This window comes from Apus apus, chromosome 10, assembly GCF_020740795.1.
Source record: "Apus apus isolate bApuApu2 chromosome 10, bApuApu2.pri.cur, whole genome shotgun sequence".
Classification (NCBI taxonomy): Eukaryota; Metazoa; Chordata; class Aves; order Apodiformes; family Apodidae; genus Apus; species Apus apus.
This window is the reverse complement of record NC_067291.1, coordinates 18805494-18822773: the sequence shown is the minus strand read 5'-3', so window position 1 is coordinate 18822773 and position 17280 is coordinate 18805494. Positions and strand designations below refer to the sequence as shown.

The following is a 17280-nucleotide window of genomic DNA, read 5'->3' as shown; positions in this document are numbered from 1 at the left end:
CTCACAGCACGAAAAGGCACCCGAACTCTGTGTTTATCTCACAGGCCTGGGGCCTCTGTCTTTCTGGGTGCTCCTTGCCTACTGAATAAATATTCCACCACATTTTGGTACATCTCAGCTGTTTTGGTTTTTTTCTCCTTTTCCCTCATAAACATAAGCAGGAGCTGGTGCAGGGCATGGCCAGTTATTTTTTATGGGACACCTTGCTCGATGTTCCTCTCGCACCGCTCCCTCTGGCACCAGGGCTGGCAAGGATTACTAAGAGGCAGCCCAGGACATGGCTGGCACCCCACAGGCCCCTGGCTGCCCCAAATCCCCATCCCCATCCCTCTGGGATGGTTCCCACCATGCACCACACAGGCTTTGGCACCTGGTTCTGCAGCAAAGGGGCCGCAGGGTGCGGGGACCACAGGGGCTGCATGTGGAACTCTCTCACACTTGGCCTGGAGCCCCAGGCCAGGATGGGCTGCCGTGAGTTACACAGGAAAAACTGTGCTGCAGAGGGAGGAAGGACCTGAAGGGGTGAAGCCAGCCTGGGGCAGGCAGGGGGTCCTCCTCAGGGGTCTTTGCTGGATCTCCCCACGGCTCAAGTGAGATGTAGTCACATTTGTTTGCAAGACATGCCCTGCCTCTGCAGCTCTGCACTACCCTGGGTGTCCAAACCACGCATCCAGCTTTGTCCCATGGCCTCACATGCCCACAGCATCCTCATTTCACCCCTGCAAAACACAGGAACCTCACAGCAACACTGGGCAGGGACCAAAATTTGTCCCAGATCAGGCAAAACCCAAAAAGCAGCCCCAAAACTCATTGCACTGTGCATCTGTGCGCTGTGTCTCCACCTCAAATGCTCAGGCTCCAGAACCAGGGGGAACCCCAAAGAGCGACGGTGCCATGTCAGGATGCAGTGCCCGCACCAGGATCTGACCCCCACACCAGGATGCAGTGCCCATACCAGGACATGGTGCCCACGCTGGGATGCAGTACCAGAACCAGAAGGCAGTGCCCACACCGGGGATGCAGTGCCCAGGACACGGTCCCCACCCCACGCCCTGCCCCGCCGTGGCATCGCCACCATCCCCGGTGGCTGCCGTTCCGCGGCGGGCTCGTGTTTACCATCACCTTGTCAAGGGATTATTCAGCCTGCGGTTTCCTCGCTCGCCCGAGCTGTTTTCGCCCGGCGCCGCGGCGGGCTGCCCTCCCCTCAGCCGCACGCCGGGCTATATAAGCCACCTCGCCGCCCGGGCTGCGGGAGGCGCGGCGGCAGCGGCGCGGGGAGGCTCCGGTAAGCTGCAGCTCTCTCTTCTTCCCAACCCCCTGCAAATCCCTGGACCCGCTGCTGACAAGCCCTCGCCTCGCTCCCGGACCACAGCTCGGCGGGGAGAGGACGGGACGCTCCTTAATTGGGGGCTTTATGGGCTTTGTAGGTAAGAGGGGAAAAAAAACAAAACAACCCAACCCGACTCTGTGAAGTTTTTCCCCGACGAGGCAGCTAGTGCTTATATAATTTTGCTGTGTTGTTAAGGCAGCGTAATTAAGTGTGGCTGTGATTGAGGGCGAGGTGGAAATTAATTGATGGGCAGATGAAGGCGTGGGCTGGAAAACAGCAGCGGGGACACGGTTCTTTGCATCCTGCTTCTCCCTTCCTCATCCCAGCTAACGGGTCCGCGGCAGGGTTACAGGGACAGCGGAGCAGGGGGCTCCGGGGAGGACGGTGCTTTGCTCACACGGGGCTGTTGGATCTCCTGCATCCCACACCAGCAGCTCCCCCTGCTAGAGAGGGGACACGGCAATGCCAAAGCCTCCAACTGCCACGATCCGGCTGCTTGAACCCCCCCCTTTTCCCAGCACTGTGTCCCCCAGGGAAAAAGGGACACGTCCCATCCCAAACCCAGCACCGAACAAGTCGCAGCCAGCTCCCAAAATAGCAGCTGAGTGGGAAACGGGCTTTCAGCCTGGATTAATTTTTCCTGGTTATTGTCTGGCTGAGAGTTCACGACCCCACCGTAAACCCACAAAACACGGCTCATGTGTTGCTTGTTATTCCTGCTTGACTGGGATTTGTTGAGCCATAATCAAAGTATTTCCTAGTCCCACATTCCCGGGTCTCGGAGGGGATGGTTAATACCACTTACAAATAAGAGGGTGTTCTTGCTGCCTGGCTGCTTTTTGTCAGCCTCATTTTATGAATAAAGTGAGGCACTGAAAGGCTGAGGCAACCTTTTCCCCTCCAAGTTCATTAATTTTGCATGCATAAAATAAAGCCCCTGGAATTCCAGCTGGTGTCACTTGGGATAACATCAGCTCCATGGGTACCTTCAAAAATTAAGTACCCAAATGCTCGAGGCAACAGGGCTGAGGGACTCACTCAAAACAAAACCTGAAGTCACTGAGCAAGAGCAACACAAAAGCCTCAGTCCCTCACTTCTGCGTGCAGAAAAAGGAAAGTATTTGGCTTCTTGCTCACGTTCAGAGTTGACTTGGCTTGTATGTGGGATTTTCTGCTTTCAGAGGCATTCGGGAGCCTTCCTCCTCCCCACACTCCCAGGATGTCCTGGGGCAAGATGCTATCCTCACACTAAGCTCAGTTTCCAGGCAGAGGGATGGAGACACAAGAGATGTTCCTGCTCATGTCTGGGGGCAGAGCAGGGTGCTGGGGGGACAGGGAGCCGCGTGGGCTGCGAGAACATCCCTGCAGAAGTATTTAAGCTGTTAAAAGGCACTTTAAGGAGACATCATTCCAAAGCAGTGCTCTGCAGAATAGATTTGGGCTCAGAAGTGACGGCAAGAAGCCGAGGGGACATGAGTGCAGATGTGGAGTCCCTGGTGCTCCCCCCTGGGAGTCAGTGGAGGGCTGCCAGGGGTGGGTGGGCAGGGGATACGAGCAGCCTCTCAGCATGTTTTGGACTGGTTCAGCCTGGGAGAAGCTTCCTGAAGGCAGCAAGACCCTGGGTGAGCCTTAACATGGCCAGGCTTGTCTCCACAGGTCTGGGGAAGGCGTGAGAAGGCTGTGGGTACTACAAGAAGCACCTGGTCACCTCTGGAAACAATGATCATCACAAAAGGATTAATCCTCACCCTCCTCCTGGGAGTCACATCCATTTTAGGTGAAGGTTAAATGTTGCTATTCCCACCACCACCATGATGTCCCCTGCCTGTAAGCATGCTGGCACGAAGGCACATCTACCAGTGGCCGCTGAGCCAGCAGACATGGGCCCAACATCCCTGCTGGATGCTGCCCTGAGTCAATGTGGCTTTTGCCCAAACAATAGCTGGCACCTGTCCAGGCCCCAGAGCACTGGCAAAGCCCATCTGTGAGCCAGCCAGCCCCTGGTTGACCAGGGATGAGCCCCCCTGCCCACTGGCCACGCTGGGACCATCCCTGCCTGCTGCTCCCAAGCCCCCATGGTGTCCAGTCCACACACTGCTCCCATTCCAGCTCCCTTCTGCTCCAACCAGACCCACCCTGGCCAGTGCCTTACCCATCGCCCAAGCACAAACCGCCTTCAGCATCCCAGCAGAGCCCTGGTGAAGCAGCAACATGGCTCTTCTCCAGGAGAATTTTCTCAGGAGCAGCAGGATGTGTCCACTGCTGGCTCTGGCAGGTGGCAAATACCATAGCACTGAGCAATAGCAACCTGCCCCTCTGCTCCAGCAGGTCTCAAAGAGAAAACCTGCTTGCACGCCCTTTGGATTTCCTTTCTGAGACTATAGAGGAATTTTATCCTGAAGTGCTCTGGCTGGATGCCTGGGGATAAGAACAGGGAGAGTCAAATTGTCACTGGGGAGATGCCTTGAAACCCTGCTGAGCCCCTGCAGCTGGGCATGGGCCAGAGCTGGTGGTGGGCAGCTTCAGCTTAGCACTTCAGTTTAAATGGGACCAGTCCCAGTAAGAACCTCAGGAACCAGCCACGACAACCAGCTCTCCTTGGGCACCTGGGTAGCCAGCAAGCACAGAAACCAGTCCACGACCCACCAGTCCATGTCTCATAGTGACAACCAACTTTATCCACCTCAGGTTCGTTTCCCCCTGTGCAGGGAGGGGCAGGATGTCTTTTGTATCTCCAGCTATAAAAAGATTATTTGATCTGAGCTGCTCCAACACAGAAAGTGCAAAAAAAAAAGTTTTTCTAGGGTGATAAGGGAAATGGCAAGTCTGCATCACAGCTGACCCACAGTGATGCTGTGGGACATCTCCATTACTCCCTTCACTTGGCAACTCCTGCACTGTATCACACAGGAGCTCTAACCAGCCAAATCCCAAAAGCAAATATAAAAAAACCCCTGAGCCTAATGATGCCTAATCCCTTGAACTGAATTAATTTATTATTCATCTAATTTAATCTCTAATTTATTGACCCTTAGGTCAAAGGCTTCTGAGACCAGCCCTCAGCAGGATCCAGATAGGACAGAAAACCTTCAGCCCACTGATAACGCTCAGCTTGGAGAGTAAGTTATTTCCCAGCCTGGGGTCCTTCCCCCGCCAGGACAAGGGGTGTTTGCACATGTATGATTTTTTTCATCTTCAATGTATAACCAAACAATATTATTTAAGTAGATGAGGACATTTAGGCAATGGAATAAATGTTAATCATCCATGACCTCCTGTAGGGTTTTGGCTACTGCTGACACAGGCTGTTGGCTCCCCTCCTGGAAAAGTGAAGGTCAAGTGCGTGTCCACAGCCCCGGCTCCCGCGGGAGGCACGCACAAGATGGGAGGGCCAGGAGAGCCCAGGGATGGGCGAGCACATGCTCTGACCTGCCCTTCCCCTACCCAGCCTGTCCCCACGCCCAGGGCAGTTTGAGACACCACTGCTTTAGGATTAAAGCCCAGGGGACATTAATGACCGCTCTGCTCGTTAATCCCCAGGACATACCCCGACTCGTCAAGCTTTACTGCCCGATACTCAGGATTTAAATTCCAGTGGGCACTGAAAGGGCTGGACACACCGACGCCATAGCTGAGGGATTAAGGGACTTTCCCAGCCTCCTGTCCCACTCCCAGCAGCTCTCCAAGCCGCTGGAGAGAATCAAAGCACTGAAAACAGACGCTCAGAAAGGCCCCATCCATCCACTGAGAGGTATTTTTAGGAAAATACCAGGAAAATTTATTTCCCCTCAAAGTGGATGGCACAAGGCAGTGACGCTGAGGCTGGGGCTTGCAGAGCAGGAGGTCACTCCTGCTTCTCTGGGGAAAAATGACACAAGATATTGAGGTTTTGACCAATGCAACTGGAAACTAAAGCATCTGCCCTTGGCAGCAGCGAGCTGTAACCTCAGCTTTTCCCTCCAGGAGAGGGTGTGACAGTCTTGGTCAGTTTGAGCAGCCAGGCTTGGTGCAACCAGGTTTGTGGGAGGAGACTGGGGGAGCAGGGAACCCCTGCCCACACCACCCCAGGCCCATCCTCTGCCTGCAGGTACGAGGAGCAGCTCTCGCCGGCGAGACCCAACCTTCGCCTACGTCAGACGCAGTACGTTCCTGCGGCCGGTGCCGGGGGCAGCCCTGTCCCTCCCCATGTCCCTGCCAGCCCTCCAGCCCCTCAGCTGCTCCCCTCTCCTCTGCTTTCTGCTTTTCCTGCTGTCAAGGTTGCTACCCAGAGCCATATAATGTCCTTTCCCTAAACAGAACTTCCCTACTCCATTCTTAGCACTTCCAGCCCTGCAGATTAAAGCAGCCTTAGGCTCCTTCCGAGACCCCACTTCAGTGTGGTGCACATTTCATTTTTGCTTAGGGCAAACACAGGCATTTATCCGCGTGCTGCCTGGGAAGGGACCATGTCCCCAAGCCCATCTGCTTCTGCATCCCCATCCCCCAGATTACTAAATAAGGTCCATGGATGTGCCACTCAGGATGCTGAATGGGAGATGCTGAGGTGCCAACAGATTAAAAACTTGCCCATCTAAACCAAGCACCCACTCCAAACCAGACATGACGCTTCCGTGTCCGCTTGCATTTAAACAGTCTTTTCCAGCCACCTGCTTTTGTAAGCCAAGGGGTTGTTTTCAACTATCACTACTCAAATAGTCCAGCCATGTGCCCGTCTGCCTTTCTAGGAAATAACCCGACCTGGTTTATTACAAATTGGGTGGAAGAGTAGGTGTGGGAGATGACATGGCTCACGTCTCCAAGAGATGTCATTTTTAGAAGCTTTAGTCACACGTACCCTCGTAAACATTATTAGAACATTGTCATTTAAAAAGAAACCCAAACCACAGACTTGGAGTGGGTCTCATCCATTCAAAGCAGCTTAAATTAATACCATCTAGGAGCCCGGTTAAAAAATCCCTTTAACAATCTAACCACATATTAAACTCTCAATAAACCCTCTTGGTGTTTTACAAATCAGCTGGCCCCTAACATGCTCAGCAGCATCTTAGGACTGTGTTTGCACCCAGTAAAACCAGTGCACACAATCAGACACACACTTCCCCAATAGAGAACATATGCTGGAGTATGGTTAAAGACATTCAACATGCTCATGCCAACAATTTTACCCCCCCCCCCTTTTTCTTTTTTTTAACCACATTTGAAATGCAGGAGAGCATTGCCCCTCAGACAGCATTTAAATGACAACGTGTGTTTGATTTCCTGTAAGCCAAAGTTATTCAACAGTAAGCATGAGCTGCCTGCACTTTGCTGCCCTCAAGTTTATCTTAATCATCCTGAACCTGGTAGCCTGGGGGGAATTAAGTCAGAAGTATTCAGGCACCTCCTCATGCTTTATTTCCCAGCTCCCTGGACATGCTTTGAGTGTGTTTAATCCGTGTGGTGTGTAATACCCAAATTCATAGTCTGAGCTGTATAGAAGCTGCTAAGAAAACAACTGCCCGTTTTGGGGCAGCTGTACATGCTATTGTGCGTCTCAGTAACACACCCCTGATGTTATTCAAGGTCCACTGGTGCAAGATTCAAAAAGGTTTTTGTCTCCATGGTCGAAATGGAGCGAGTGCTCAGGAAAGTGTGGCCAAACCGGTGTGCAGAAGCGTACCAGATCCTGCCTAGCTGAGCACCTCTGGGGCGTGCACTGTCATGAAGCAACTGAGGAAGGGCGGCTCTGCATTGGACATGTCTGCTCAGGTGCTCCTATAACCTCACTTACGGGCAGGGGATGATGTCCTGACCTCCCCACTGCATAGGCACTGTGATCCTTTCACTGTCATTTTACCATCTTCCTGTCCCTTGCCAGAATTTCATGATACCGGTGCCTCCCTGAGCAGGGCTGGAGACTGCTCAGGGAGCAGAGCATGGGGGATTTACAGCTAAACAGCAAGATGAGGGTGGGATTCAAATATGGGGAATCATCAGGGACCCATAAAGATCCTGGGGATATTGGAAAAATCTCATTAATCTTGTTACAACAGCAGCTCTTTAGGTGGAGTTGGCAATTGCTGGCAGCTGCCTCCATGCAGTCTCCAGGAGGAGATGAGTTGGGAATATCAAATAGCCACAGCCCCTGCTAAGGGGCTCAGAATTCATTATATTATTCTTATAATCTCCTTTCAAACAAATTATTCTGAAAATAATCTATGTTTTCTCCAGGAAAGTTGTTTTAGGTTTTCCCTGATTTCTTCCAGTTATTTCCAGCTATGCTGGGTGACTGTAACAGAAATGACCTAAACCCTTGCCTTGGAAAGAGACAGATTATTATTTAGGATTAATCACTGTAGGTAATGAAAATGTTTCAGAATCACTGTTTGAGAGACCATTCATTAAACCCATCACATAATGATCCTCTGGCAAATAACCTAGGTCCTGCCCATGCCAGGATACTTTTGAATAAGGGGAGAGAGCTTTTAAGATAAGACAAAAGTCATGACTTTTGGGCATGAGTTGGTAATAGAAACCTAGAAAGTTTAAGGCGTTTGGATTTGTAATTTTGCCAGGACTGAGCTAAGAGCTCACATGCTGATCTGGATTCAAATTTCCCCGAAATTCAGCCCTTTGGGGAAGGTAAATAACAGTTCCTAGCTGTAATTATATCCACGTGGCTGCTTTCTACTAATTGTCAGGTTCAAAATGACATCGTCCCTGTGCTTCTAATAAGCAGCTGTTGAGAATCAGTAAAAATATGTTTTGGAGACAATATATTCCTGATGCAAGATCTGCCTTATTGCATCTAAATTGAGAGCAGACGCCAGACTGTGCCGTGAGTGTTAGGGGGACTTGGGGCTGCTTTCTGACCTGCCTGCCTCTCCTCCAGCCTGCAACATCTCCTGCCCCATGGGCCGTGTCAACGCTGACTGCGACGCCTGCATGTGCGAGGATGCGACCCTGCACGGGAAGGTCTCTCTGGAGGACGGGTCACCTGCTGCTGATGCTCGGGTCTACCTGCAAGCAAAGACACTCAAACTGTTGACAATGGCTGATAACAGGGGCATGTTTAGAATCCCAGGGGTTTGTCCTGATGGCAAAAACACCCTTAAAATAAAAAAAGCCAAGTATGCAACCTCGACTGTCACCATACCTGAGAGCAACAGAAGAAACCTGGGGATCCAAGTGCAGCTGCAACGATCAGGTAGCCCAAAACAGGGGAAGGAAGAAGGAGGCTTTACACAGTAATTTGGAACCTTTTAACCTAGATAAAGATAGTATTTCTTTACTCTGAGTGTAACAGAGCACTGGAACAGGCTGCCCCGGGAGGTTGTGGCAGTCTCCATCCCTGGAGACATTCAAAACCCACCTGGATGTGTTCCTGTGTGATCTGCTCCAGCAGGGTGGTTGGACTAGGTGATCTCCAGAGCTCCCTTGCAACCCCCACCATTCTGTGAAATAAGCCGTAATTTTAGGAAGAAAAGAGTAACAAAATGGCCTTTTCCTCCTCCTGCAGGCAAACCCTACATTCTCAGGAGCCCTGAGGACAAAGCCAGGAGAGTGGGACAGAGCGTGGCACTCTGCTGCGATGCCCTTGGGAGCCCAGCCCCTGACCGCTACCTCTGGTAAGGAACTCCAGTTGGATCAGGCAGAAGTCTTCTTATCTGTCCCATATATTCCATTTTTATCTCCTTATCATCTCCATAAAGGTGTATTTTTAGCTATAAAACAGCTAAATACGCCAAGAACTGATTGCTGGAAATGATAGTTTCCTCAAGATCCACAGAGCTGGTGTTTCTCACTGGTGTGATGATGTCATCTGCAGAGGGATTTACTAGAAAAACATAAAAATAAGAGCATAAAAATCCTCAGCAGGCACAAGAGGCAGCTCTGCCTGACTGCCAGCTGCCTGGCAGCCACATCTCAGTACTGCCAGGGGAAGGGGAGTAACTTTTAGGTGATGCCAACTTGCCAGACTACCAAGGGGGAAACTGAGTCAAGAGGCCTGGCAAGATCCACATGGCAGGATGCAGGATTAGGCCATCACTCTGCTCCAGCCAGGCAGTCACCCTCTGTCCCCTTAACCCCCTGCCTGTTCCTGGCAGGTACCACAACGGCTCCCTGCTGGATCCCTCCTTATACAAATACAAAAACAACCTGATTCTGAAGAACCTGAACAGAGACCAGGCTGGAGAGTACTTCTGCAAGGCCAGCAGCGCCGGGGGATCGGCAAAGTCCCGCTCTGCCAAGCTTGCTGTCATAGGTAGGAGAAAGTGTGTGTGATGCTCCCCAAGGAGCTGGGAAGGCAGCAGGGGCCAGAAACCAGAAATGGTGATACACGTGGCAAAGAAAAGTCGCAAGACAAATATTTGGCATTTATTTCATGCATCTGCTTGCAGATAAGCTTGCGTGAGCTGGTTATGAACCAGATGCTCTCTACAAATTGGAGCTCTGGATTGCAGGTGACCTGCCAAGCTCAGGCTGCTGGTTTCATCAGATTTCTCACTGCCCTTGCTGCCAGACATGAATATTTGTTTGTTTAGGGTGATTTTTTTAAACCTTGGGACACGTTTTGCTCTGTCCCTAGCCAAAAAGCTGGGCAGCTGCAGAACATCTAACTGTGGGTGGACTGGATGGCAGTGGTGGGTAAGCAGGAGTTGGGACACTCCAGCAAGCAGCACTGCTCTTTATCAGGTACCAAAAGTCAAAGCTGAGCACCTGCTGCTCCAAACAGAGGCCAGATGAATTCAGCTAACCCAAATCCTGCAAACACCTGGTTTATGGCTGCAAAAACCTTGCTACTATTAGAAGTTTAGCACTGAGTGTTTCAGACCACATAGCAGTGACTGTACAATTATTTCATGCTGCTCATTAAGAAATCCTGTTCAACAGGAAGACAGGAGGCAGCCTGCAACTCCCAGCCCCAGAGCCACCTCATCCGACTTCCCCACGACTGCTTCCAAAAAGCAACCAACTCCTTCTACTACGACGTGGGCAAGTGCCCAGCAAAGACCTGTGCTGGGAAGCTGGATAAGGGACTCCGGTGTAAGGACAACGTCTCCTACTGCTGTGGGGTGTCCAGGATGGAAACCAGAGACATCTCCTGCAATGGGTATGTGCTCCCCACTAAAGTTGTCATAGAATGTGGCTGCAAAAAATGCACCGAAACCAAAATAACGGTTCGAGGCAGAGCCACAGCAGCAGATAATGGTGAGCCACTGAGGTTTGGCCACATCTACATGGGCAACAAGAGAGTGAGTATGACCGGCTACAAGGGAACCTTCTCCATCCAAGTCCCAGCAGACACGGAGAGGCTGGTTCTAACTTTTGTTGATCGGCTGCAGAAGTTTGTGAACACAACAAAAGTTCTGCCCTTCAAGGAAAATGGAGGTGCTGTGTTCCATGAGATCAAGCTACTGAGAAAGCAAGCCCCTGTTACGCTGGAATCCGCTGAAACCAACGTGATTTCCTTGGGAGAAACGGAAGATGATCCCATTGCTGAATTAGAAATCCCTCCTGATGCGTTTTATAGGAAAAACGGAGAGGCCTACAGAGGGAAAGTGAAAGCCAGTGTGACGTTTCTGGACCCAAGAAACATCTCCACAGCCCCTGTGACACCAAGCGACCTGAACTTTATAGATGAGGAAGGAGACGTGTTTCCGCTCCGTACGTACGGCATGTTTTCTGTGGACTTCACTGACGAACAGGGATCCGAGTCTCTTAATGCAGAGGCAGTGAAAGTTCACTTGGATGCTGCTCAGGTCAAGATGCCAGAGCACCTGCAAGAGATGAAGCTTTGGTCACTGAACCCAGAAACAGGATTATGGGAGGAAGAAGGGGACTTCAACCTTGAGAAAAGCAGACGGCGAAAAAGGGAGGAGAGAACTTTTTTGGTAGGGAACATGGAGATCAAAGAAAGGCGGCTTTTTAACCTGGATGTCCCTGAGAGCAGGCGGTGCTACATCAAAATCCGGGCTTACAGAAGTGAGAGGTTTCTGCAAAGTGAGCAGATCCAAGGGGTTGTGATTTCTGTTATCAACACAGAGCCAGAGCCAGGGTTCTCCTCCAACCCCAGAGCATGGGGCCGTTTTGACAGCGTGGTCACTGGTCCCAACGGCGCCTGCGTGCCCGCCTTCTGCGATGACCAAAACCCCAAGGCCTATGCAGCTTATATCTTGGCCAGCTTGGGGGGCGAAGAGCTTGAAGCTGTCTCCTCTGCTCCCAAACTCAACCCTAACGCTATCGGAGTCCCACAGCCATACCTCAACAAGCTCAACTACAGGAGAACAGACCATGAGGACTCCAGCACAAAGAAAACAGCGTTCAGCATTAACATGGCCAAACCAAGCCCTAATTCCCCAGATGAGAACAATGGCCCTATTTATGCCTATGAAAACCTGAGAGAATGTGAGGAAGCTCCACACAGCGCTGCTCACTTCAGGTTTTACCGGATAGAAGGAGACAGGTATGACTACAACACTGTCCCCTTCAGTGAAGACGACCTCATGAGCTGGACCGATGACTACCTGGCGTGGTGGCCGAAGCCCATGGAATTTAGGGCCTGCTACATTAAAGTAAAAATAAACGGACCCCAAGAGGTGAACGTGAGGTCTCGTAACATGGGTGGGACGCACCCACGTACCATTGGCAAGCTCTACGGCATCCGGGATGTCCGCAGCACCCGTGACCTCCAGCAGCCGGACGTGTCAGCAGCCTGCCTGGAGTTCAAGTGCAGTGGGATGCTCTTCGACCAAGACCGCGTGGACCGCACGCTCGTCAAAGTGGTGCCCCAAGGCAGCTGCCGCCGAGAGAGCGTCAACAGCATGCTCCATGAGTACCTGGTGAACCACCTCCCCATGGCTACCAACAACGACTCCAGCGAGTACACGATGCTGGCTCCTCTCGACCCCCTGGGACACAACTACGGCATCTACACCGTCACCGACCAAGACCCCAGGATCGCCAAGGAAATTGCCCTGGGCAGATGTTTCGATGGCACGTCTGATGGCACCTCCAGAACCATGAAGAGCAACGTCGGCGTTGGGTTGACTTTCACCTGTTCAGAGAGGAGCGCAGCGGAGCAAAGCATCTTCCAGTCTCAGAGGAACTCGGGTCAGCAATCCATGCTGGTTCTGCCAGGGCAGAGCCCTGTGTACCAAAGGCCAGTGAGCCGCCAGCCCACCCAAGGCAGGACCCCCATCAGAGGTCAACGTCCCCTCCCATACTAGAGCTGCACAGGAGCCTCGGTAAAGTCAGTCACACTTGATTAAATGTCATTTGAAAGTATCATCTACCTGCTCATAACCCAATTCAAAGCTGGTAGGTGTCATTATTTTGAGACATAAAGTGCACTTTTTCCCCCCCACACACCGGAAAGGAAAGACATAGAGAAAAACTGGGGGCCAGCAGCCGTGGTGGGTTGGTGTCTTATTAAAGGCCCCCATAAAAATCTTCTTTTTGCCTGACATTACAGAGCTTCATGTGATAGCCTGAAGGGAAGACTAAACACACAACTCAAGTCATGTGCATAAACATTTTTCTGTTCTGCATCTGCAGACTTTGCCAGCCCAAGTACCTGTACAATAGTTGGTAACATGAACAGGAATAAATTGATTCCCTCATACTGAATTCAACTGCAAGGTTTTGTACTTGAAATGTAAGTATTTTATTTATTTCTAGCTTGTTTTAGAATGACTATATTCAAGCTAAACTACTGGCTGCTGCATTTCTAAAAACTCACATGCTTGATAGCACGGAGAAGCCAAGAGGCTTTGTAGGCTCCACATGGATAAAATTAAGTTTTCTCTTGCTCCTTGTATTATTTGACAAGAACATCCATGCTCTATGATAGGGTAGGTTAATAAAAAAAGTCATTTTTAAACTTTGAAAAAGCTGTGTTGCTTTTGTGTTTGACAGGCCCAATGGGTAGAGCTGACCAAACAACCTGCAAAATGTCACCTTTCTGTTCACAAGCAGGTCACAGCTTTATCAATGTGAGCCTGATCTTAGGTCTGGGGAGGGGTCTGGTGGGTAGGTGGTGCTCCTCCAGGTCCTGGGCTTGGTCATGGCATGCTGCAGTCGTTGGGAAATCTGGCCCCAGCTAGAGATCTGGACAGGCAGCAACAGTGCTGGAGAAGCAGGTGAGCAGGTCAGGGCAAGGGATGAATGAAGGAGATGGCAACCTCCCAGAGAAGGACACAGCGGGGGGAGAAGAGGGCTGGAAACTTCTGCTTTAAGGATGATGGGATACCAGGCTATGCAGAGCAAGGCTGGGAGCTGCAAAGACAGGGAGGGGACAGGCTCACACTCAGGAGCAGCGAGCAGGACACTGCTGGGCAAGAAGCTGCCCTGAGCTGAAGGTAGGGATGGCCACAGAAGGGGTCAGACAGGCAGTGACCCATTAAGTTGCCCTACCAAACCCCCACTATTTCTAGCACAGAACTAAGGACCTCACCAGCACAGAAAACAAGCAGTATTTATATCCAAACACACCACTAGCAATAACACCATAATTGCCACCAAAAGATCACAAAAAGGTGGGCATGCAACTGGATAAAAACTGGAATTCAAACACATGCTCAAACATGGATTTCCCTCTCCTACGGCTATGAAGGTATGGGATGGAGTGCCTCTGCAGCCTGAATCATACTTTAAAAGGCAGGAAAAGGTCTTAATAATCCATGCATTTATGCAAATTGAGTTATCAAAGAGAAGCAGAAAAGGAAGAGCTGTGGAATACTCTGGCACATCTTCTTCATACCGATGAATTTAGACTCTGTGTGTTTTCTTTTGTGTCTAGTCTGCAGCAAGAGCCTGGCGTGAGCCAGGGCCAAGGCAGCCAGTGGGGAGCATTAGCTTGGGCCTTCCCACACAGCTCTTGGCTTATGCTGGCAGAGAAATGTCTCTTCCCTCTGCTTCCCTCCTCCTCTGCAGACAGACAGCCAAATCCCAAACTTAGTTTCATCACTTTGAGGATGAAATAACACAAATGACTTCTCCAAACAAGCCCAGGAGGTACATGGATGAAAGCAGGCTGGGGATCTCGTCCCTGTGCTGTCTGTGGGCTTGCCAGGGCCAAACACTGCAGAGTGCAGGGCTCTTCCTTTTGCAGAGACACGTCTGTTTAACTGGAATTAAATGGTCACAGCCCTACAGCCTGGAACAGAAAGAAGCTCTCCAAGTTTCCCCAACTGTCCCCCACTGCAGCTTAACTCCAACTTGGAGGACGAGGCCCTGAGCTCTCAGAGGAGGCTGCTGGCAGAGAACACGGGACACAGAACAAGACAGAGAGGTTTCAAACACGGGTGCTTAAGCACTGTCAACAGAAAACAACCACCACTCAGTGCTAACACTTGGTCATTACTGATATGCCACTATGCTAAATACATTCAGAAATGCTTATACAGGAGAAAAAACTACAGCAGGCCCTGGCACCCACCACTCGCACAAGTTTTATGCTCTAGTTCACTGCCAGTTCTGACCTCTCCAGCCTGTGTTTGCAGTCAGTGTACAGCAGTGTCCTTTCTGCAACCTGAAACCTAACCCACCCTCCCACATTTCAAAAGAGAGCATCAGCTACAGGAATGCAGGAAGGCTGGGACTCAGCTCCTCCCTCTGCTTTAGCCTTTGGACCACCAACTTTGAGAAACAGGCTGAAGCAGGAGACCTGGCTCCCGAACATCCATCTTCCATTAAGGTCACCGAGTCTCCAACATTCACATTAATCAGGTGACCTACCCCTCCTCCTGTTATTAAGAAAGGGAAAATATTACTTCCCAGAAGCTAACAAGCCATCAGTGGTTGGGATAAACAAAAGGAGAGATATTCTTGTCTAGTCTCAACCTTCAAATTATTCAATGATTTTGCAATCAACCTTTTAAAGACTCAGCTACTCCTACATTAGTCACTTTTTGTTTATTTGTAATTTATTCCGCAAAAAACAGGAATAAAGAAGTTTCCTAGGAAGCAGGCAGAGTAGTGATGTTTCAGATCATGAAACAGATGCATCTAACTGCGAGTCACCAGCAACCTAGGAAATATCACTCCCTCTAACATTTATTTGAAATCCCTATCCAACACCACAGCCCTTCTGGTGCCCAAACATTTCGCAGTTCTATCAGTAAATTGTCTTCAATTATCTTAAACTGTGCCACAGCAGATGCTGGGTCTCTGAACACCTCTGCTACTTTCCGTCTCTCCTCCAAGAGGGGAACAGCTGGTTTATTTTGCTAGTATTACTTTCAAGTTGCTAGCGTGGCTGTACCTGACCTCAGCAGCAGCACTGGGGATTGAGTCACCATGTCTATGTTCCAGAGTCAACCCTGACATGCTATTCCACACCTCATCAGTGAAAGCCCCAATTTTGTTTTGTCTGTTCTGCAAAAATAATCAAGATTTTCATTACCTACTGAGTTAAATCCCTACAGAGCTAGGTGAAAGCAAAGTTTCCAAAGAGACATTTTGGCTAACAGCTGCCTGGGGAACACCAATTCCCTTTAAAGCTTCTCCACCATGTAAAAAATAGCATACCAAATATTTCCTCCATAAAAAAGTAATTCAATCTTACCCTTTTTCCTTCCATGAAACAAATGGAGTAAACCTGTGCCTACTCAGAGCTAGGACATTAACTGTTAAGTAATGAAGAACTGTCTAATCTTTGATAACCTCTCACACAGAAAGCAATTCTGAGAAGCCTTAAAGCAAACTCTGCACAGATCAAAGGATTAAGTTACAAGTATAGGTATCCTGGCTACAATATGGTTTAGAGATTATTTGGTATTAAAGAACTGAAGATGCTCTGTACCAGATTTTCACGATCTGCTGCCCAGCTGATCTTGGTTTTCCCCTAGACGAGATGCAGCGAGCACCACCTACAGGGTTGCTGAGCACATGCCACCTTCAACTCCCCCAAAGACACTCTTCACTGTTGCTTTATGCTTTAATTAGAACTGAAATTACTGCCAGCAATGACCAACAGCAACACACCTCACACAAGCTGCAATCTAGAACTGTGAGCGAGATGTACAAATTACCCTGCAAGGTCTCTTTGGTGCCCAGGGACCTGGTGCCTCAGAAAAGTTGGGTCCACCCATGCTAACATGACTAACATGTCTCCGAAGTCCAACATTCTCTGTCATTTCTGCTTAAAATTATCTATAAATTGTGGTGATGGGGTTTTGAGTGGCCTTCTATTTTTGTATACTCATTTCTCTGCTAATTCAGCTTCTGATACAACCCATGCCTGAGGCCAAACTCCCACCACGCAGCTGATTCATGTCAAAAAAATCCCGTCTACGGAGAAGAAACTTTAGAGAAAATGTTTTTAATCTCAGCAAACACTGCATATTTGAATTCTGGTGATGCCTATGAGTGTTCTTTAAAAATAACTGATTCCCAGAAGCTCCAGCTGGGATAACACACGGCAAGCAGCCATGCAACTGAGACCAGTGATGAAACAAACCCCAGAAACCCCCCAAACCCACCCACCATCCCCATGAAAACCCCACCCATTATCCTTTCAGTTGGCATAAAGTGGTGACAAACCTTTCACAGAGCGATCTGAGCAAAACCAAAATGACCTCAGAACCTTGGCAAGCAGTAGGTGGAAGAGCAAAGCACAAAAATACATCCTGTGCTTGGAAAACAAACTTGCTGGTTTTATAGCTTCTGCAGCACAAACTGCGCCCTTGGGTCTGCGGTCAGAGACAAGAGGAATGCACCACAGGAGCCTGACTTCCACCTTACTCTTGGTTCCAGTTTTTGATGCTGATTCATAGGGTTGGATTTCTTGGAGGATCATGTGTTCTGAAAAACCTGTCAGAGGCAGATTAATTGTTGGACCAATGGTAAAGAAAGAAAAATACAGCAGCATCTGCTTTAACAGATGCTTCTTCAGAAACATTTTAATGCCCATTATGTAACACGTTTTTCTAGATCTTTTTGTTTGCTTCCATTCACTGAGTCACACT

The 17280-nt window shown here is 49.8% G+C and overlaps 2 protein-coding genes across 2 annotated transcripts in view; both read left to right on the top strand.

The window, feature by feature from the left end:
• IGDCC4 (immunoglobulin superfamily DCC subclass member 4) overlaps positions 1-16150 on the top strand; it is a 263733-nt gene extending 247583 nt beyond the window's left edge. Inside the window, exon 21 of the transcript XR_007890471.1 lies at positions 16141-16150. The gene's annotated coding sequence lies outside the window, so the exon portion shown is untranslated. The remainder of the gene's footprint in view (positions 1-16140) is intronic.
• CILP (cartilage intermediate layer protein) lies at positions 1286-13203 on the top strand. Its single transcript, XM_051628877.1, has 9 exons — positions 1286-1427; positions 2987-3107; positions 4366-4449; positions 5418-5471; positions 6893-7078; positions 8202-8516; positions 8829-8937; positions 9418-9575; positions 10205-13203. Exons 2-9 carry the CDS (start codon positions 3050-3052, stop codon positions 12538-12540), a joined length of 3300 nt encoding a protein of 1099 aa, XP_051484837.1. The 5' UTR covers positions 1286-1427; positions 2987-3049; the 3' UTR covers positions 12541-13203.
• Positions 16151-17280: the final 1130 nt, after the last annotated feature.